The following is a 21972-nucleotide window of genomic DNA, read 5'->3' on the forward strand; positions in this document are numbered from 1 at the left end:
CGCTTTCGACTACACTGCCGGATCTGGAGCCCACCACCACCTCAAGCGAGTCTCTTTCAACAACTTTGCCGGATCTGGAACCCACTTCGACTTCGAGCGACTCGCTGTCAACCACATCGCCGGACCCCGAGCCCATCACCACCTCGACTACTGCAACAGCAGACCCAACCGGAACCGGAGCCGAAACAACGGGAAGTATTGATCCAACACTAACAACTACAGGTAGTCTTACGAGCACAACCAGTGCCGACGATTTCCCAACTTTAACCACGTCGGTATCCCCAACGGTGACTACGATGTCCCCGACTGAAGTCATCACCAGCACCTCGACGTTCAGCTCTACTATAGGCACGGAATCTACTTTCCCAACCCTCAGCTCGCCAAGTACCACGACGCCCACCACGATGATTACAAGCACATTGTCGATCACGACCATCAGCCCGTCAGTGACATTGTCTCCCACAACGACACTGCCCACGACAACGCTTACCACAACCACAACCACAATCACCTCGCCGTCATCGACCGCTGTTCCACAAGACTGTGTGCCTGGGACATTTACCTGCAATTCGCCGACCACCTTCTCACAATGTGTGAGCACTTCTTCCTCTTCGACGAACTATATTTATATGGGATCTGTCGCTGGTGGAATGCAGTGTGTGGATGGGCAGATCATCCGACAGAATGATGGTCCTTGTACACCATCAGGAAGCATCTTCTGCAACGGCCCTCAAGCATTCTATATGTGTGATCAAGGTGGGTTGATCAACATGGGACCCGTCGCTCCCGGCACGGAATGCCGAAACGGCGAGATTGGCTTTCCTCTATGATAGCTTATTTCAAATATGTTGGAGAGGCGTCTTGCATGTTTCGGAGTTCAGGCTGAGAGCATAAGGTCCCGGAATGGTACCAGGCCAAGGCGTTTGGCGAAACAGAATACCCAAAAGGCATAACTGAACTTGATAATACGACATACGACAACGACGAATGGCCATTGGCCAAGAACGCCATGGTACGAATCAACTTGGTGAGGGATAAGTATACAACGGAGTTCGCCATTGATGGGACTTAATTATAGAAGGAATGGAGGAGGGCTATAGTGGAAGGGAACATGAAATTTGTTTCTAGTGGGGACTTCACCTAGCAGTTAATACCAATAAGCTTTCATGTTTATCTCATTTTACTCGAATATATAATCAGATTTGAAGCACTTGTTTATGTCTGTTGATTGTTACAAACGATGATCCTGGGCGGATCAATATCAAAAGGTAGACAGGTTTCTGAGCTTTTGATATATCACAGAGACGAGTATGCCATCCATATACGCACATGCATATTCGTATAGTCCGTACTCACTCATCACCATATAAGACTACAAATAGCGACGTCAATCGGTACGCGCTCGATTTGTACTAGTGGCTGGGCACATGCATAATAAGCTCGGTTGCCGAGGAACGCGTCGACGCGTTAAGTGGTTGGGGGAAGTTTGCCGTTTGCCGCCTGGACTGCTTCAAGACCTGCAGGCTCCATGCTGCAAAAGACGCAGCCACCGCACTGTGCCTAAAGATCCTCGACGCCCTCTTCAACTCATCCTAGGCAGTTCTGCCTTGCAAATATGCCTGGTCTCTGACGTTCTCTAGCCATATTCCTCTGCGAGCAATCATCTATCTGTAATGGCTATCACCAAGTCCAGAGCTCCCGAATATCCAAGGCCAGTGCCGCCAGTCTCAGCCGAAGAATATCCCATCTGCCCTGACACAATCGTTTATCACGAGGCCTCACATGAGCTTGACAATGGTGTGGAAGCAAGAGCTGCAAAGAGGAGGAGAATTGAACGATATGCTATCTCATATCTGAGAGGAGAGCCGCTTTTCATTCTCACTGCCCAGCTGAGAGGCCCATTTACCGGCGACTGGCAGAGCCCATGGAGCACCCGCGGAAATGCAGATGTGGTCGTCGATCCCCCCAAACCAGAGATTCCTGAGACGAGCAAGATTGTTCGACAACGACCCTCCTCGTTACCACATACCCCACTGGAGAATGTTCAATTCAAGGACAAAGAAGAGGTTCACTCTAGTGATCACAAGGTGGAGCGTTGGTTGAAGACCAACAAGGCCTATGGACAATTTAGTAATGGTCATTCTCAGTCATCTCCCACGCCGCAAACTGGGCCGGTTCAGCGGCGTACAAAGAAATGGGAGTCTCCAATGATTGACATTGAGTTCCCACCGGTACCAGACGAGGTAGTCAACCTGGCCCAGTCGCTTCCACCACTACCCGCGGACCTCCCTGTCTTGGACCAAATCCATAATGTGTTGGAAGATGACCCCAAGGTTATTCAGACTGCAGAGGCCCAACCAGATCAAGAGCCCGTTCAGCGACCGCAGACACGGGCTAGCCTTATGACAGATGACGTCCGTCCTGAGTTTGCCATACTTGCATCCAAGCGCAGATCTCTACATACGATACCTGCCTCAAGTCATTTACCAGCCTTTGAATTCCGTCGCGTGACAGCTAGAGAGCAGGAGAATGGTGAAGCGCCGGCAGATGCAGATGCAGATGCAGTCAACACACTTCCTGAGCCTACTGTTGAGGATGTACCTGAATATACCAACATTGTACCCACAGACACCACCAAGCCTGGAGAAGAATTGGAGGAAAGGCAGAATCCACCTTTGATCAACACCGAACAGTCACTGTCAAAGGCATCATCTTGCAACGAGACGGAAGATCAACTACCCTCCGCTCAAGTTATTGCCCCACTACCACAACAATCTACTATATCAAATCTATCGAGTCATGGGGACATGCTGTCGGAGTTGCACCTTTCCAATGCACCTGTGGATGAGGTCTTGGCTGGTGAATATCGTGGTGCAGAACCTGCGAAAGCTCCAGGAGACACGAGAGCAAGCAATATGACTCCCGCTCTGAAAGCTGACGAGCATCCACGTACTGTCATTGATGCAGCGAAAGAGGTCCCGGTGAAAGACTCGGATGTGACACCCAAGGCAGACATTGCCAGACAGTTCAATACGCAGCAGATGGTCAACAGCATCACCCCCTTTGCGATGAGCACGGTCAAGAAGACCTCGTATGGTGCAGGTTCAAAGTCTTCACCTGCAAAAGCGACAAAATCTCGCACCAGTCGCAACAAGAAAAGAGCATCGTTTGCCCTAGAAGAGACAGTATCAGCGTCATCGTCACACGCATCGATCAGGATGACTATGAAGGTCGCAAAGCCGGCTAAGAGCCTCAATGCGAATGAGAAGATCCTTGAGGACAATGTAGTACAAGAAATATCACAGGAGGGCGAAGTCGACATATCTTTCTCAGGCACCCGAGTCATCAGGGATAAAGGTGGGAAAGAGCCGTCGTCGCGGGGAATCCTCAAGGCGTCAATGTCGGGATCGCTAAACGATATCAAGTCGTCCAAACAGACGGCATCGTCTTCCGCAAAACAAGATGCACAGAGAGTGAATCATTTCAACTTGGGGGAAGATGAAATGGAACTGAACGATGATGCCTTTGATGTTGCTGCCGCGATTGATGATTTGGGTAGTTTCCTTGGAACATGGGATGCGGAGATGGAAGCGGCAGGTTTGCGTTAGACATAGCATGCGAATGACATCTGATTTTTTGTTGAGCGTCTGGGAGATGGGCATTTGTACTTTATGGTTGTTTCAGAGATCGATTGTTGAGTCAAGTGATACACAACTTTCAGTCTGGAAGACCTGTATGAGAAATGTGGACGCAATCCAGACAATGAAATTGAGCAGCGCCGTATTCCTATACTAATTGAAGTCTGTTCCACATAAGTATATACCTTGACAAACTAAGAATGGCTTGAATAGATGAGAGATGAAGTCGATTGACGAGGCTGAAGTGACACGAGGCTGAAGTGATACGAGGCTAAAGTGATAAGCGGGAATAACATTTATCCGCTCCGGGGTATCTCGGCTCAGACGTTCTTCCGGACCAACTTGGGATCTTCCAAGGTTGTCATCTCGTGTCCTGGAATCCAACCCTTCCAGTGTCTTGTCGTCAAGGCTTCACAACCATACCACCAGACGATATTCGACGGTGTCATCCGCTGTCGACTCATCGAAGGCGGCTCATCCTTTGGAGCTATCAGCCGCTCCCCCGTCTCCCATATCGCTTGAGAAAGTTCACCATCACATTATATCCGTCCGATGACTTGAGTGTCACTCGCTTTCCCTCCGCTGCGGGGAGGAGACCCAGATATGGTCTCGGTCAACTCGACTGTTCTACAGGCAACATCTCAATATACCGGCAGTTCTCTATCTTCCCTGACAAATTCGACGGCCTGGAAGGCTGCTGTCGGCAACCTTTCTACCTCCCTCCTCCCTTCCCCGCAACAGTTGTACAGTCTTCCGTTGCGGCTCGTATCACGCCTCGATCGCTTCGTCGTCCACCTCTTGAATCATTATATACTTGGCGCATTCCTGTCTGTGGGAGGTGCGGGTGCACCTGAAGCTGTTGGAGCCAACGCAATGGCAGAAGCCGCAGCACAGCCTGGTGTTATACCTGCGCTGGTAGACCCGGCGGCCGAAAGTTGGGCCGCCTTCTTTGCCGAAGCCTTCCAAGCCAGCACATTCAAGAGCTACTGGGGAATGTTACACTATTTGACTTCAAGATGGTCCTTCACATGTTTTGCATTGGTATGTCACTCACACACTCTTCGAATATTGAACATGACGCTCATGCTTTCTAGGCTCTGATTCTTAATCGGGTCAACGTTTATGGCGCGGCGAGACATCGATTATACCTCAACTGGACCAGGAGACTTGCACTACGTATAGTGCCTATTTTACTCCTGACAAGTCAGATCCATTCTCTTCTCCAGGCTATGCGATGTCAGACCTCTCCGGACTTCTCACTCTATCGACATGGCGATCTCAATAAATATAGCCTCCTCGACTGGTCTACCGATGGAGGTTCTTTGCATACACTTTCATCCACCATATTGTTCCGCTCTACTGATGCTGATGCCTGTGCAGCTGTTGGTATGAGTAGGCCGAGCCCAAAAGTTCGTGCTCCTCGTGGCTCGTTCTCTTTGCTCTGGCCCTCATTCCTCAAACTCGGTCTCTCACATGTCACTGAAAGTCTTTCTTGCTCTTTACAGCAGATTCCCACCATGACAGAGGTTGGCATGTCTGTATTTGAGCATTCACTTGCCTTCGCAGAGGCTGAGACCATGATATCTCACACTCTCGGTCTTGGACTATTTGGAAGCGGGAAACCTACCAGCGACAACAAAACTTCGACGAGTGGGAACTCTGCGAACTCTGAAAGTGCCGGTACCATTCCAGCTTCTGGCACCATCCTGGCTCTTGCTGATGCAACTGCCTCACTCACCTCACCTCACATATTAGACAGAATCAACGTCCCAGTCGAAGTACTCTTGGTGACGTTATTGTCATGCTCCAATGCACTTTCATCACATATAATAGCTGTCTTGGGCAAACAACGTCAATGGCGACTAATTAATACAGGAATATGGGGTATTGCCTTCATGGCGTCCTTCGTTTGGGGTTTCATGACAACCAGCATGATGGTACGCAGCGGCGAGGATGGCGATGAACGACCTGTTAGAAGCCTCTTACATTTCCCAACCGTCGCCATCGTTGGCTTCCTCCCCCATATCTGCATCCTTCTAGGGATTTTTGTCTGCTTGGGTATCTATTTGGTTGCCTTGACATTTACCGCTGCTTCTTTGGGGACGAATCCACACATACCTCAGCCTTCAAGCCTCAGAGAACGCTTCCGCATTGCTCATCACAACCTGCAGGCAGCGGTCCAAACACGAGGGATTAACATTCGCTGGAACGAAGACTTCTATACCGCCCTGCTTCGAATAGGCTTCGCGGCTCTTACGGCGGCCTCAGAGGCAGTCTTCTTAAATGAAGGAAGATCTGTTGAAGTACGGCAGTTCACATGGTTGGAAGAAGATAGACTCGATGAGTTTGAAGCAAGTCACGACCAGCATGGGGCATTCTCCAAAAATCAACAATTCCAAATCCTGGAAGAATATGGCTTGCCACCAGCCAGCCCTGGCGGAACCGATAAAGGCGGCGTGTGGGAGTCGGGGTTTGCCAAAGAGCGCAAGTTTCAGAAGAAGGAAGGTGAAATGTCCAGCAAGGATTCCTTTGTCTACCCGACACCCCGTACTGGTGGTGTTGGTGCTGTACAGCGAACTACCCGCTTTTATCTCCTGATGATCTATTCACGTGGGATACTGTTTCTGCTGGCGCAATATGTAAGCTTTGGACTAGGCGTTGCACTGGACAATATGGGAATCACTTCACGCCCCAGATGGCTGAGAAAGCTCGTGGGTCGATCGCTGAAAAAGGCAAGACAGGAGAAAGAGTCTTTAAACCACGGACACGATCTCGACCTTTGCTTTCTGACCGAAGATGGTATCCTACTCACAGCCGAGCATCAGCATGTCGATATCGAGCCAGGGATGAGACGGCGTCTCCGGCATTGGCTAGCACCTGAATCCAGCGAGAAGATAGATGAGCTTCTTGACGCTGAGATGTACGAATGGTGGAAGTCTGGCGGTTGGTTTGGCACCAAGGATGAAAGTGGTGACTACGAACCTCCCGAAAGAGATGAATTTGATGACACAACCAGTGTAATTTCCATGGCCACCACAACAAACGATAGTATCGATAGCTCCGGTGAGGGCGAGGGCGACAACGAACATGCGTGGGAGTCCGAACCAGAAGGCCAACGAACTCCCACCCAATCAGCTTTTGGTCCAACCTGGACCTTTGATGGCATCGCCAACCGACAATCCACTCCAGATATAGTCGACTCCCCGCTTGATGCTGCAACTCTAGCCAGACTCCTAAACCCACCAGACAAACAAACGCGCGAAGAAGCCCGAATCCTCGCCTCCCATCTCTCCGCGTCTCAAACCTCAGGAATCATGACCCGATCACGCTATCGCAGAGAAATCGACAGCGAAAGAGCCCGCGTCCTCCTCGCCGGCCGCCTCCCCTACCCTTCCCGCCCACCAAACCAAACCCTCAACCCGAACCACCAATCCTCTCATTACGACATATCATCCATCCTCAACACACCTTCCCCCTCCCCTTCCTCCTCCAGCAACATTAACAACCAACCCAACATTCCCCGCCCGCTCACCACAATGGAAGAATCCGAAGTTCTCGAATCTCTAATCCTCAGCCGTCGCAAGAAACACGCCCCTGCTCCTCGTGCTTTAGGTCCAGAGACGATTGAAGACGAGGCGAATCGACAGGCCGGACCGCCTTGCGTCGTTTGTCAAAGTGCCGCAAGAACCATTATTGCTTGGCCATGTCGATGTCTTTGCGTGTGTGAAGATTGTCGCATTAGTCTGGCATTGAATAATTTCGGGAATTGTGTCACGTGTCGCAGGTCCGTACATGGGTTTGTGAGGTTGTATGTTCCGTAAAGGAGAGAGAAGGAGAGAGAGTGAGAGAGAGAGATGATGATGATGATGGGGGAGGGGGAAGAGGTTTATGATTTTATGGTGCATGCAGGTTTGGACGTATGGAGGTATGGAGAGATACGTGCCTGTATGCGTGTGCATGCGTGTCTCTGGTCTTTTAGCATTTTGCGTTATCTGTATAAGGATCGGGTGGTGTCTTGTATGCTATGCTACCTTTGCTATGCTACGCGAGAGGAGGTGAGGCAAGACATGGCGTCGCCTTCTCTCGATGTATAGATGAAATAACATTTCATCTTCTTTCATCTTGTGTGTTGGGGGTATCATCATGATTAACTACTACAGTGGTTGCTGTGACTTTTTCTTGCTACTGCCCACCACACTTCTTTCTGTTACTGCTTTGCTCTTATTGCAACAAAGTCTGAAAACCCTTCTCTTCTCCCCCTTTTTCTTGACACATCTATCACCCAGCGGTCATGGCCGTCGTCGTCGTCATCATCATCATCATCACCTCTATATCTCGTGCAAGCACATCGGTGAAACACAACCCATTCTTGCAAGGACCACGCCAGTCAGTCAGTCAGTCAGTCAGTCAATCAGTCCCCTAACCCTAGCAGTAACCAGTGCCCCCTGACAATGGTCCCGTGCGAGCCTCTCGGACCTCCGCTACTGGCCTACACATTGGATCTCAATCTCCCCACTCAATCAACATACCGTCCCCGTCTCTCATGGTCGTAGGATCTGGTCTTTCGTCATCACTGCCATTATCCTCCTTTTTCTTCTTCTCCTTTTCCTTGCGCACCACAATCTTAGGCGGCTCTTTGTCACGCTGCACTCGGCTGAGTAGACTTGGAATATTCTGCCGGCGCGACAGACCTACCCGGTAGAGGACCTTGGGTCCGCGGCCGCTAGTGGCCGTCGGTGGGTTGATCGGAGAGTGCTGTGTCGGTCCCTTGGCAGTCGTCTTCACTGGTGTCACTTGTGCAGTAGGCGAGCTGGGACTGGGTTTGGTGGGTGACAAATTGATATTGTTAATCGATCTGCTGCCAGGGTCGTGCTGCTGCTCGGGTTCGACAGATGACAGTGGTGATACTGTCGGAGCCTTGACGTCCGAGGGCCTGCGTGACGACGTCGGCGGCATGTTGCTGGAGATGTCACGCAGAGCGGGCCGTTTCGCCGTGGTCACAGCGTCGGAATCCTCGCGATTGTCTCTTTGTTCTGGATCTTGTTCCTCGTCTTCGACAACAACTTCATCGGATAAGGGCGCTTTCTTCGGTTCCGCTGGTTCTGGTTGAGCTTTCCTTGGTTTGCGACCACGCTTCTTAGGCGCGGCTTTGAGTGCGATTGCTGCAAGGTCGGGAACAATGGAGTCTTCAGCTGCTGCCGCGGGTAGGAGGATGGAAAATTTTGCAACGTCTGAAGAAGTGTGCTCCTTTTTCTGGTTTCCCTTCAGCTGGTCAGTTTTTCTCTCTTCCTCAATTTCATCTTTTTTGAGAATCTTGAGATCAGGTGGCAAGTCCAGTTTCACTGGCGCAGGCTTGGTATCCATCCAGACGACATCTTCTTCTCCTTCGCTCAGCATTGGCTCTGCTTTCTTCAGGAGTGCAGCAGCAGATGTTTTGGCTCGTTTGACTTTATTCTTGCGCCCCTTTTTGGCAGAGGGCTTTGCTGGAGTGGGCTCTGGGACTGCGTCGCCATCTAGGTCGAGCTTTCCCTCTTGAGCATCGTCTTGAACGTCGATCTTTCTGGTAGACATCTGATTTAGATTGTTCATTTCCAGGCAATCCTGCTCCTCTGTTTCTTCTTGGGTCTTCTTAGCCCGTGATCGGGTTGGACGTGGCTTGTAACTTTCTTTAGGCAGACCGATGACGTGCTCGTCACTGAGGTGTAGTTCACTGGTAGGTTGTTTGGTTGGAGAAGACTGTGAATTCATTTGCTCTGCGACTCGTTTCGATTGCCGTTTGGGTTGCTTGCCCGTTGAGGATGCATGGGAGGCTGCAGACACAGATTCCACTGTGCCCTGTCTTCTACTTCGTATCAACTCTAAGTCGGGGAGTTCCAACCCATCGACTTCGTCATCTAAATGCAGAGGTGCAGTGACTTTAGATGATAGTCGTGAGCCTTTGGGTTTGCGGCCGCGTTTTTTAGGTTGCTGGTTGTCGTCGTTAGCTATGATCGGCTCTGGGAGTGATATCTCATTTGCCGTTGTTGGGGTATCCGATGTCTCGTTCTCCGTATTGAGCAGAGCCTCGTCACCTTTCACCACTTCACGAGGATCGACGGTTATCTGCTGGTCCTGAGAAGAATGAAATATCGGTGGTGCACCATCCTTGGGGCTCTCCAGTGCACTGTCTTCACCTTGCGCATTGCAGGCAGGGTCAAAGACTTGGTTGCTTTGATGTAGACCTTCCGCGTGGTTCGGATCCTCATCGAGCGAGACTTGACTCACGGAGCCAAAGGGGTTCGTATTGATGTCGAGTCCCGACACAAGGCCTCGATAGTCGAGGTTGATTGACTGGTATCCTCCCATGGAAGCCATACTAGTCATATTCTGCAATGAATTGGGTCTTTGCATTGATATGCCGGCAGGGTTCAGGGCATATAAGCTGTCCTGGAACGGCCCAATCTCTAGCGAACCGTTGATGCCACGTTCAGAGCTGTTGGAAGACTGATTTGCAGAAGTAGGCTTTCTTGCTTCAGGCACTCTAGATGACATGATTTGGTTTCTTTCGTCTTCGAAGTCCATGCTGGGTTGATGGCCATGGGTTTTGGTTCTTTTGTTCCTTGCGGACTTTGCGAGTGCACTGTCTGTGGTGGCCGAGCTCACAACGAATGTGCTGCGTGCTCTCTTTACGGACTTTGATCTTGGTGAATTTAGCATCATGTCGATTGAGTTTCCGGGCCAGGTGGGCACAGAGTTCTGATTTGAACTGGCATTCAGCACATCATGAGCGATGTCAATTCCATTGATGATTTTTTCCGTGCTACTAGTTGCATATTTGGCATTCTCGCCACATGGAGACGGCAGTGACGATAGATGTTGAGTTGTGTCCAGAAATTGGTCAAAGTCAATTGCTGAAGAGGCTGGCGCGACTGAGGGAGGTTGAACGTCAAGCATTGAATTCACATCTGATTTCTGAGGCGAGTTGAATTCTGGCTCATCGTCTGAGTCGGCGATCTCGGACGGCATTTTCAAGTCAATCGGACGATCGCTTCCAGAAAACAAATGTTTGCTCTGTGGCGAGGTGAGGACGGATCATCATGCCTGCCTAATTATGTGGACGCGTGCACATGAACGCGTTGATTGGATTAGCACGTGACTAGAGAGTCGCGATATCACGTGATTGACTTGTGGGTAGGAAGGCACGACGACAATGTCCTTCCTCCATGGCCACGGAGGCAAAGCAATACCACAGAAGGTGGCGATGTATTTCTACGACTTTGCCTTGCTGTACGAAACTGGTTTGAAAAGGCATACGAGATCGTATCTGTCTACGTCGACAAACACCACACTCCGTGACATGATAGGTACGGTGTGTTTTGCTAACAAAATGGGGAATACATAATCGCTACGAGATAGTGCATAAAGCATCTTCCGACGGCGCTGACAGTGGAGCTCTGTCTCCAGCAGCTACTACAACGACAAACTGAGGGCCTTGGTTGCATTCCTAGTCATACCAAAATTGACGGGGCGGCGTTCCGGACCGAAAACAGCGGGTATGCAGCCATGACTTCTCAGGGATAGCATTGGGCACTATCTGTCCTAGAGGCCCCGTTCGCCTGTTGGGATTGTAGGTGAGATATGCAGAGTGAGAAACGTGGGAAAAGTACGATAGAAGATTGGTGGGAAATGTGTAGCATGGGAGCGAGGAAGGAGCAAACGCCGGTGCTCGGCTGTTGGCTTTGGGCATGCAGGAGGACAAGGAAGAAACGAAAAGAGGAAATGAGGAAATGAGAGTCGTTGAGACCAAAACTGAGGACAGATGAAGTAATGACAATGGGACGGAGAAGGCATCTCATCACATGTGCAGTGACGTGTCGTAAGAAGAGTGATTGATGAGGCTTGTAGGGTTGATATTCTGAATAACACGGTACTTGGAAAGGAAATTGGGTGTCATGCTTCGTATTGTATCTCTTCAGTCCCCTCAGGATACAATCCATCATAGGCAATAATCGCAACCCCCGAAGCCTTGCATAGGCGGCAATTGACGAGTGAATAACGATGAGCCAGGCACCGTAGCACAGGTGCTGGTAGCACACCAGAGTACCTAACTGCCCGAGGCTTAGTCGGTACCTAAGATAGCCGACTCTCAGTAAGAGACAAGCCCGTGTTGCGCCCGCAGCACGCAAAGCTCTGGGAGGCCTTCTGCCACTTAGAGGATCATGATGTCTAAGGATAATACTTCATGATAATGACAGGCCCTATGAAGGGGGTAGACAGAGCGTGAATGGGTAGGTAATTGGCTGTAGGTGGCACTATTAGCACCCCGTTGGCTCTCTCGAGGCTCACCATCAAATCCCGGCTGCCCTGGCATAGTGAATGACGCCCTGCACGTCATTTCTTCATCATGACCATTGAGTCTTCGTATCACACACAATTCAATTTGTGGTAGAATCTTATCTCTCGAATTCCATCCTGCACATCCTACCACAGCATCAATTGACAGCTGAATAAAAACGGCAGGTCACTAACAAGCATTGACCATTTTATTGACCACGGCTCCACGAGGCTCCTAACGGAGAAGGCCAAGTTCGAACCACAACAAGAAAAGAATTCTCCGGGTGCCCAGGATCTTCCCTCCGGATCCCAAGATCCCCACCACGTCACCCTCCCAGTCATAATACAGTGGAAGAGTGGCAGAGTGGCAGAGTGGCAGTCTTCCTCACCAGTCACGGACCAGAGGTTACCCACGACACCCGTCCACAGCCACCCAACGGTCCCCTCATCCTAACCTACAATTCAATTCATCATCTCTCAACCAGCACAACCAGGTACACCTACTCAGCCTCTCACTCCTCCACGTGCTCGCTTCAATCGCCGTCCGCACCCAGCAAGACCACCAGACCAGACCAGACTGAGTCGTGATACCACACATCATTCCCTGCGGCTTGCCCTGGCCAGGTTCTGTCACCTCTCCCGGTTGTTGTCCTCACCGCACCACTCACTCTACAATCCACGCAATCCAAACCCAGACCCAGGCGCAGAAGCAGACGCAGCACCTTGACCGCTCCTCACCTCGACCCTGCTTCTCACACCACATCCCTCCCTCCAGCCTTATCTGGCGACGACTCGCGACTATCTCGCCCCTGTCACGACAGCCTTCCATCCTTCCAACAGCCCTTCCCAGCGAATCATCGTTCCACGCACAATTACCCCCTGTTGTCACCGACTTGCCCAATGTCCTCCCCATGTCCAATAGCTCTCCTGCCGGAAGGACGTCCGCGCCTGCCAACACGGTAAATGGACACTCAAAAGCCCTCCGCCAAAATGCCGGCGCAGACACTACACCCGGCACCGGGCACTCGCCCTCCTCCTCTTCCTCCTCCGCCCCATCCTTCAGTGCAAAGCCAATTGATATCTCGCGCACCCAAAAAGGTTCCAGTTCATACACTTCTAGCGGAAGAAGCCCTCGACATAGACCTCACCGTGCTGCCACTTATTTGGACCCCGTCCCTCACCTGTCGGAGCGAGACAGCATCTTCGCTGATCACTACCTTCCGGCCCACAATGACACTTCCTCACCGAGGGAAGGTATAAACACCCCGCCTTCCTCTAACCTCAGTCGGAAGGCACCTCCTGCCATGTCCACCATCATCTCTCACCCTCTCCCTCCTCCAGAAACCTCCAAGTCTCTCATAACCGACCTACCCAACACCTTTGAATGGTCGCCGCGGGCCCCGACCACTGCAGTTGAGCAAGAGTCTGAAATCCCTCCCTTTCAGTCGCCCGCCCGCCCTGTCCAAGGTCTCCGAAGGATTGCATCAGATATTCAACCATGGTCTCCAATGCTCCATGTCTCTCGTGGAAAAATGCCAACAAAGGAAGACTCCCATCCCGACCTATCCTTGGATAGGCATCTTCATCAATCACGCTTTTCGAGAGACCCAAAGCCTCATGCTGGCAACGATGTCGCTCAACCACCACCACACGGAGACGCTTCAACATCATTGCGAGCCATTTTGTCGGAAGGTCCCCGGGTTGAACGTAGTCTAAGCCGTGGTCGAGCTCACGTCGAGAAAAGCATCGAAGCTACGGTCAAAAACCCAGAGACCGGTGGAAATGCTCGTAGCAGGAAAGCTAGCCACATGATGGGAATATTCGATCCACGCTCAGACTCAAAGTCACCAACACCATTTTCTAGCGATCGTCTCCTTCAGTTCGGACCGAGTAAGGATCAGTCACATTCATCTTCTCGTCCCACAAGTCCTACCGTCAAGGACACGCTCTTCGGTCGGTCCACCCGTAGGGGTTCGAAAGACGTGGGAGACGACACGCCAAACATAGCTAGAGAAGCCGACCAACCGCCGGCACCCTTGGACTCCGATACAGCCTCGTCGAAAAAGCCGAGTCACGATCCTTACTACCGTCAACATGATATTGCTCAAAGACCCATAGTACCTCAGAAATTGCTTGAAGAAATCCGCGGCATCAATAGAGCAAAGGTGCCATCTGCCGGCAGCGAGATAAAGGAATCGACCTCCCGCGATCGCTCAGGTACTCGCGAAGATGAAGAGGAGCACATTTCAGCGGCAGTGTATTATCCACATCCTGGCCCGTCTCCGGAAGAGATTGAACAGTTCACATCCCCTGGCGAAACTGATTCTACGGCGGCCAGAAAGGCTCACACAGACCTACAGTCTGTCATCTCTGGCGAAAGAAGAACATCGGAAGCACCTCGCATCGCTGAACACATTGATATTTCTGTTGTCTCCAAAAACGACAAGAAAATATTCCATGGTAACTATGAACCCGTGGACCAGATACGCTCCGACATGGTTCAAGTCTCGGGAGAGGAGGAAGCTTCCACAGCCATATCCAGTGCCTCCGAGTCCGAGTTGGAATCTGGTGATGAATCTGCCCAACAGAGTCAGACGGACGATGATATGTCAACCACTCCAACCCAAGCCACCGTACCAAGGAGAAAGCCAAGCGAGGTTCCAATCTCCAAAACTAAAGCCAAGGTCATCTTAGAGCCGTACAAACATCAAGTGGGTGGCCATTCGACCATTTTCCGCTTTTCCAAAAGAGCCGTCTGCAAGCAATTGAACAACCGAGAAAACGAATTCTATGAACACATCGAACAGCGCCATCCAGACATGTTGAAGTTCCTGCCAAGATACCTCGGAGTGCTCAACGTCACCTTTTCTAAAGTGCCCAAGCAGGGTCTTGGCCCTGATGCCAATTCTACAAAGAGTTCCGGGAACAGCAGTGGTCTCGATCAAGCGACAACTGTTTCCCCGACAGTCGACCAGCCTACCAGGTCCCAGATCGCTGCCGCACAACAAACTCGAATAGTGAGCCATTCACAACAAATCGGCAGCATTCCCCAGGTGATTCTCGATCAGAACAAGCATATCATACCCTCAGATTATTTTGTATTGCCTGAGAGACCTAGGAGTGCCGATCCTAGTCATGGCAGAAGCATAAGCAAAGACTTTGACCTGACACCTGGCAGATTTGGCGAGAAGCGAGGGTTGGCAGGATCTCCACTGCGGCCAGCGCTCCCAGAGCATGCAAATAGTTGGGGCAATACCTCGGTCAATGAAGGGCTAAAGGAGAAGATCCTACGTGAGGTCTTTGGGCCGCCGCCTGTTCAGTACTATCGCCGGCATGGGCCGTCACCTGGAACGGTGCCGAGGCTGAAGACTTCAACTTCCTACGGCCACCAATCTCGGCGAAGAAGCAATCTATCCGTACACACGGTCCCATCGAATGACGGGACAGCCCTCAAGTCGGAACCAAGGAACACGCCAAGGCTTGTGCGGAAGGAGAATTCCACCAAGCTAGACCTGTCGGAAGTACAGGTACATGTAGAAGAAAACTCGAGCGGTCCGTATTCATCCTCAGCATCCAACGCAAGCGAGATGAAAACCCTGGAAAAAGTCCGCACCACCGGGAGTGATAGGTCTTCCAATGTCGACAGTAAGCCACTTATGAAGAGGCGCCATTCTGGTATGGGTCTGCGGCGTCGAAGAGGTTCCCTTAGTGAGACCCAGGAACCCAATCTTGAATACTTTGAAGATGAAGCCTACGCCACAGATGGTCGAGCCGATGGAGGTGCTGACGTCTTCACGATGGATCAAGAAGACCTTAAAGCGCAAGACGAGAAGGGGCTCCGGCAGCAAGAAGACCGCAAATTCAATGGCGTCTCCCCTATCCCCGAGAACAATGATCAAGAGGCTCTTGAAAGTCCCTTGATTGATGTACCGCTGAATCCTAAGGAAGCACAGTCTCCAAACTCCGGAGATCGGGTTGCGTACTTCCTCTTGATGGAAGATCTCACAAGTGGAATGGGTCGGCCGTGTGTACTCGATCTGAAGATGGGCACGAGGCAGTATGGAATTGAGGCAAGCAAGAAAAAAAGGGACTCGCAACGTCGAAAGTGCAAGACAACAACCTCCCAGCAACTCGGGGTGCGAATTTGCGGCATGCAAACTTTTGATGCCAAGACTGGCAAGGTTTCGTACGAAGACAAGTATTTTGGCCGAGATCTGAAAGCAGGGCGAGAATTTCGAGATGCGCTGATTAGATTCCTGTACGATGGCATCAGTTATAACAGCGTCGCACAGCATATCCCAACCCTTCTCCAGAAGGTTTCAAAACTAGAAAGCATGGTACGGAGGTTGCCAGGCTACCGATTCTACGCAAGCAGCCTCTTGATGTTTTACGATGCCGAACCCCACAAGTCTCGTGAAGCGGAAGAAGCGGCTCGCAACGGGATCGATATTGCACAAAGCAAGAAAAAGGAAGGCAAACGATGGCCGCCTCCTATCGAAATCAAGATTGTTGATTTCGCCAATTGTGTGACGGGCGAGGATCCCATCCCTGCGAATGCTGCAGCACCTCCTGCACACCCGCTCGACGTGGACCGCGGCTACCTACGCGGCCTCAGGACAGTCAAAGCGTATCTGGAGCGAATCCTAAGTGACATCAAGTCGAGCGACGTCCAAGAACGAGAATACGAAATGGAGACCACAAATGGGCACGAACACGGCAAGGAACACTTAGCCTTGCCAAATAATGGTATTCTGGAAGCAGACGACGAAGGGGAGGTCAGTGTCTAGTCAGGGGAACGAAATAGAGGAACATTTCTTTGGAGCAATCCAGCACAGATTTATAATGCAAAAGCGTGGCGGGTTTGGCGAGGAGTGCGGCGTATTTTTGTCGATCTGGTGACAGTCGACACGCTTTCCTCTCGGTGTAACGAACAACGCAGTCATGCTTGGAGTTGATGAGAACTTGGGCAAAGAGTTCGGATGCCGCTCGCACGAGCGGTCTGGGAATGTTTGCTGGGACATGGAAAGGGAATGGACGACTGGCCATCGAGGTACTGTCGCGGTTACTGCTACAATTAGGTCCCAGTCGATACTCCGATGTTGCCACAGGCCGTGGCATACTGTCTCCAATATGATATACCATCAAGTCTACAAAAGTTCTGTAATATGGAACAAGCTGTGAGGTATGAGCTGTGAGCTGTGAGCCCACCTCGGAAATATAAAACCCGACATCAAGTCGACAAAAGTCTAGAACTAGAACTCGCACGTGATCCACTACCCACTGCGGGGATCAGGTTCGCTCGTTCGCTCTTTCCCGCGCTGATCTCCTTCCCATCTCGTTTGCTCCTTCCTCGAACATTTTTATTGTTTGTTCTTGCCCCACGCCCCAATTAAATTGTTGCTTCACCGCCCTCGTTTCGTCCTCGCCCTGATCTGCCCCCCCTTGTTGAAATCAAAGCTGCTGGTCGCCATCGCCACCACCGGTGCTATATTGTCCTCTCGCTCTCTGAGAGCCAGTTCATTACTTTCTTTCAAGGCGCCGTCTATTGTATCCGAACCAGCCACACTTCTCATTGCCCTCAAGTCGACATGTCTACCACTACGACCACCACCACCACCACCACCACCACCACCGTCACTCGCGAAAATGTCCTCACCCTGTTTCCTGAAGTTCATACTCGATTGATCGGCGCAGACATGGAACCGAATGCCGTACCCTCGGATCGTGAGTCTTCTACAGCTACCGACGACCTAGCTGGCTACGATGAGGAACAAATACGTTTGATGGATGAAGTCTGCATCGTCCTCGACAACGAAGACCAAGTCATTGGCTCAGCTTCAAAAAAGTCCTGCCATCTCATGACCAACATCAATCAAGGTCTCCTTCACCGCGCATTTTCCGTCTTTCTGTTTGACCCCAAGACAAAGAAACTCCTCCTTCAGCAACGAGCGACAGAGAAAATCACCTTTCCTGATATGTGGACCAACACCTGCTGTTCACACCCCCTTGCCCATCCTTCGGAAACGGGCCTCGGGGACCTACCCAGCAATGTCGAAGGCGCCAAACGAGCTGCAGTCCGCAAGTTGAACCACGAACTGGGTATCCCAGCCTCGCAAGTTCCTATCGGCGATTTCGAATTCCTTACCCGCATCCACTACCTTGCGCCGTCAGACGGCAAGTGGGGAGAGCATGAGATCGACTATATCCTATTTGTGGAAGCCGACGTAACGCTGGAGCCCAATAAGAATGAGGTCAAAGACACAAAATGGGTTAGTGCCGATGAACTGCGGCAATTATTCAAAGATGTCGAGTCCAAGACTGGTGTACACAAAGATTTGAAGTATACACCGTGGTTCAGGCTCATTTGTGAAGGCATGCTGTTCGACTGGTGGGGGGCACTTGTGCAGGGGAAACTGAGTGAATTCACAAACGAGTCAGGAATCAGAAGGATGTGAGAGCAACGAGGGACAAGTGCACATATCAGAAAGGGACCTTGAACGCATGGCTTCGAAAGTAGGCCAGCCCTTGAGGATTCTCTGCCAATACAGGCAAAATCAACAGTGGCTCACAGGCCCAGACAACAGCCAAACCCTTCTTCAGCGTTGATACAGAGTATCCATCCAGCTATACCACGAAAGAGTCAGAAGGGCTCACACCTCCGTCGGAAAGAAGCAGGATTGCCATTGGGCTGCAGTTGCACAGCCCATGGAGGATGGCGGTGGATGAGTAAACCAATGGTTTCCCTCGCCTTAGCGCATGGCTTAGGCTTACTGTACTCATATCACCAGCGATGCTTTTGAGTAGGTCAGTGTGGGCGAGGAAACAAACATATTGAACTTGAGGGATTGGCCTGGGAGGAGTCTAACAATGTTGTTTGTGCCTTTTAAATTGGTTGAGTCTCGAACAACCTCACACCAGCACTCCTGTGCCATTAAATACAGGATCAGTCTATTAGGCGAATCCCAGAGTAGAAGAGGCATATAGTGTTCACAACCAAATCAATTCAACACACTAGCTTTGCTCAAAGTAATAAAACCAGACCAGACCTTCCAAATCAACAGTTTATGTTCATAGCAACACTATATATATATGATACCGGCCCCTCGTCAAGCCAAGAGGCAACTTCCCCAGACTACTGAGACTAAGCGCCCGAATCAGCATTTCTCTGACGGGCCTCCTCCACACTGCGCTGCCAGTCTGTACGGCTGAGGTAAATGAACTCGATCAAAGCGACCAGACCCAAAGCCAGAGCAACACCCGTCCACAACCCCCATAGACCCCAATCAAGTCCAAAAGCAGTGCCAAAACTGATGGGCATGGCGAAGACATAGTAGCAAAACAACTGAACATAGCCGCCAAACTCTTGACGACCAAGACCTCGTAGAATGCCGTTACACGCGGCAGCAAGGGCGTCGAAGAGTTGGAATGCGGCACAGAGTGGCAGAATCGCAGCGACGATCTCGATGACATCCGGGTCCGAAGTGAAGAGACGCGGGATGTAATCTTTCAGGGTGGAGAGTAAAGTCACATTAAGAATGCCCACGATAATGGCAGCGGAAAAAGTGACTTTGGTGCTGACTTTGGCGGCATCGGCGAGTGTGGCGCCGATTAAATTGGCGACGCGAGTAGACCCCGCGATGGAGAGAGGGAAGGGAATTTGGAATGTCAAGCTGGTCAATGTCGCCAGAACGGATTGCGCAGCAAGTACCGTGGTGCCAAAGTAACTGGCTGCGAACGTCAAGACTTCAAAGGCAAGACATTCGGCTTCAATCATGATGACTCCGGGTAAAGCGAGTTTGATCATGGGGCCCCAGTTTGAAAACGCTCTTTTGGTGAACCCATTCCAGCATGACATGCCTGATTTGGAGAAGAAGCGGACATAGATGAACAGCCCAATGGGGAGCAGTGTGTCGGTGATGGCCACGGCGGTGGGTGCGCCAACGAATCCCCATTGTAATTTCCAGACAAATAGCCAGTTCATGAATGCGTTGAATGGGGCACAGAAAAGGAGGACGTAGAGTGAGGCGGAGAACAGACCTTGGGCTTGGACGAATCGTTTTCCGGCTTCGAATGCGGCGTATCCTGGCGCGCCTATGAGGACGATTTTGAGATAGAGAGCGGCTAGGCGGGCGACTTCGGGCTCAGGGACCAGTGCGCGGAGGATTTTGTCAGCGCTGAGCCAGATGATGGCAATGGGGATGGTGATGGTCCAGAGAAAGTAGATCATTCGTTGCATTTGTAGGCCAACCAGCTTCTTGCGCCCAGAACCAAATGCTTGTGCACAGAGTGTATCCAAGGATGTGGCCAGGCCTTGATAGATGGCGTATCCGGAGATGTTGGCAGACATGGACGCTAGACTCACAGCTCCGAGCTCGACCGTGCCAATATGACCAACGGTGAAGATACTTGCGACAGTCAATGAGTATTGAAGTACAAATGTGACCATCAAAGGGGCGGAATAACGGGCAATGACTTTGGCTTCGCGCTGCCATGTCGTCTGAATCATGCCAGCTGCAACAGCCTCTTCCCACTTGGCCTCGATATTTTCTCGATCCCCTTGTCCACCATAGGGAAGCGTTGGATCTCCGAGAAGGGGAGAGACCTCGGAGGCAATGGCATCGCCCACATGGCCAGGTGCAAGGGCTTGGTCCCCTGGGACGATCTTGCGATCTCCGCCTGGAATATTCAAGTAGCCACCGAACAAGCTCTTCCTCCGGCCTTCGTCGGTCTGTGGGTGTTTTGGTGGGATTATATTGTTGTCACGCAATAGACTCCGTTCCTCTTCCAAGGCCTGGTCTCTTTCACGCTTGGAGAGTCTGTCATGCTCTTGAATAGATCGGGGGAGGACGGTAGCTCTGTTCCCGGCAGCGCTAAAACTTGGACGACGGTAGGAACCGATGAAGGAGTAATTATGTCCTGGGGCGGAGGTCGAGGGCCTCAGCGTCGAAGCTTCTGAGTCGGATTCGGATTCTGACTCGGCAGCTTCAGAGTCGTCGTCATCGGCGAGGTCTCTTGCAATGGAGGCTTGGGCAATTGGGGAGCTGTCGGGTAAAGAATGGGAGAAGACTCTGCTGGTAGCACTGGTGACCCGCTCGAGTGCGTTGAGATGTCTCGAAGGGGTGGTCATGGTGTGCGTCTGGTAAAGCAGTAGAGGGTGCAGTGGCCGTGTAGAAGGGGTTCAGTTTGGAGCAGAGTGACTGTTTGGAGTGGATCACTGGATCTTGAAATGGTGGGGGAAATCCAAATCCCGTGCAGATGGAGATGAGTATCAGTATTCACATGCTCGAGATGTCACAGCGGTCTTGGAAGTATTGTATGAGCGGGTTTTGGAGGCTCTTAACTCGAGTGCTATGGTCCGTCGACAGGAAAATGGAGAGAAGAAGCAGAGAAAGAATAGAGCGGGCTGGGGAAAAGTGGAAAGAGGTCGATAGAGGCTGAGGGATGATAAAGCCAACACGAGCTTGAAGCTGTTGATCACCTCCACCATGTTGAGGTCATCTTACCCTTTAGGCGATAGGTTATCAGGATCAGGGGTGTTTAGAGGCCGTGGGGGCATCGAGGTCTTGGGCTCTTTAAGAATACAGATAGCCTAGAGACGCCTGGAGCTTGTGGCGAATCGGCAGGCCCTACCACATTCGGATGCTCGCTGGAGATCAGCGCGTTGAGACCACCCCAGCCCATGTGCAGCACTTTAGGCGAGTGACCGAGTGTGCTCAACCACGGTGTCCTCCCCAACTAGATATCTATGAGTTATCGTGCACTTCTATGACCAGAGAGCTCATAAGTTTCATGCTGATCGATGGACCTTATAACCATATTTTCCCCATCTATGGTATTGGAGTGTGGCGCCGGTCAAGCTTAATAGTCCCGAGACGCCGATAATTATTAGGCGGATTGCAGGCTTCAACTCCCCCATCTCACATGCTTGGCTCTGGCCTTGGCCCTAAAAGAAGGTCCCCATGATTCGGATTTCTGGGGGAGCTCATTGGGCCGTGCTTTAAGTACCTAGGTAGATATGCAC

The 21972-nt window shown here is 51.3% G+C and overlaps 6 protein-coding genes across 6 annotated transcripts; 4 read left to right on the plus strand and 2 right to left on the minus strand.

Annotated features, from left to right (window-relative positions):
• The first annotated feature begins 1560 nt into the window (after positions 1-1560).
• On the plus strand, positions 1561-3654 carry PV10_04610 (uncharacterized protein). The gene has a single exon (XM_016369183.1). It carries the CDS (start codon positions 1674-1676, stop codon positions 3606-3608), a length of 1935 nt encoding a protein of 644 aa, XP_016224971.1. The 5' UTR covers positions 1561-1673; the 3' UTR covers positions 3609-3654.
• Positions 3655-4012: 358 nt separating this feature from the next.
• On the plus strand, positions 4013-7758 carry PV10_04611 (uncharacterized protein). Its single transcript, XM_016369184.1, has 2 exons — positions 4013-4679; positions 4733-7758. Exons 1-2 carry the CDS (start codon positions 4242-4244, stop codon positions 7457-7459), a joined length of 3165 nt encoding a protein of 1054 aa, XP_016224972.1. The 5' UTR covers positions 4013-4241; the 3' UTR covers positions 7460-7758.
• A 383-nt stretch (positions 7759-8141) lies between these two features.
• PV10_04612 (uncharacterized protein) lies at positions 8142-10643 on the minus strand (the record flags this gene model as incomplete). The annotated part of the gene is made up of 1 exon (XM_016369185.1): positions 8142-10643. One exon carries the CDS (start codon positions 10641-10643, stop codon positions 8142-8144), a length of 2502 nt encoding a protein of 833 aa, XP_016224973.1.
• Positions 10644-12363: 1720 nt separating this feature from the next.
• On the plus strand, positions 12364-17104 carry PV10_04613 (uncharacterized protein). The gene has a single exon (XM_016369186.1). The coding sequence runs from the start codon at positions 12863-12865 to the stop codon at positions 16736-16738; it is 3876 nt and encodes a 1291-aa protein (XP_016224974.1). The 5' UTR covers positions 12364-12862; the 3' UTR covers positions 16739-17104.
• Positions 17105-17339: 235 nt separating this feature from the next.
• Positions 17340-18959, plus strand: PV10_04614 (isopentenyl-diphosphate delta-isomerase). Its single transcript, XM_016369187.1, has one exon. It carries the CDS (start codon positions 17540-17542, stop codon positions 18404-18406), a length of 867 nt encoding a protein of 288 aa, XP_016224975.1. The 5' UTR covers positions 17340-17539; the 3' UTR covers positions 18407-18959.
• PV10_04615 (uncharacterized protein) lies at positions 18948-21354 on the minus strand. The gene has a single exon (XM_016369188.1). The coding sequence runs from the start codon at positions 21076-21078 to the stop codon at positions 19093-19095; it is 1986 nt and encodes a 661-aa protein (XP_016224976.1). The 5' UTR covers positions 21079-21354; the 3' UTR covers positions 18948-19092.
• Between the last annotated feature and the right edge of the window lie 618 nt (positions 21355-21972).

Source organism: Exophiala mesophila (genome assembly GCF_000836275.1).
Source record: "Exophiala mesophila strain CBS 40295 unplaced genomic scaffold supercont1.3, whole genome shotgun sequence".
In the NCBI taxonomy this organism is placed as follows: Eukaryota; Fungi; Ascomycota; class Eurotiomycetes; order Chaetothyriales; family Herpotrichiellaceae; genus Exophiala; species Exophiala mesophila.

Bases quoted from the DNA above. Each gene is read 5' to 3' on its own strand.
- PV10_04610 (XM_016369183.1), top strand. From the start codon at position 1,674: ATGGCTATCACCAAGTCCAGAGCTCCCGAATATCCAAGGCCAGTGCCG.
- PV10_04611 (XM_016369184.1), top strand. From the start codon at position 4,242: ATGGTCTCGGTCAACTCGACTGTTCTACAGGCAACATCTCAATATACC. The intron at 4,680-4,732 runs GTATGTCACTCA...CATGCTTTCTAG, and splicing joins CCTTCACATGTTTTGCATTG to GCTCTGATTCTTAATCGGGT.
- PV10_04613 (XM_016369186.1), top strand. From the start codon at position 12,863: ATGTCCAATAGCTCTCCTGCCGGAAGGACGTCCGCGCCTGCCAACACG.
- PV10_04614 (XM_016369187.1), top strand. From the start codon at position 17,540: ATGTCTACCACTACGACCACCACCACCACCACCACCACCACCACCGTC.
- PV10_04615 (XM_016369188.1), bottom strand. From the start codon at position 21,078: ATGACCACCCCTTCGAGACATCTCAACGCACTCGAGCGGGTCACCAGT.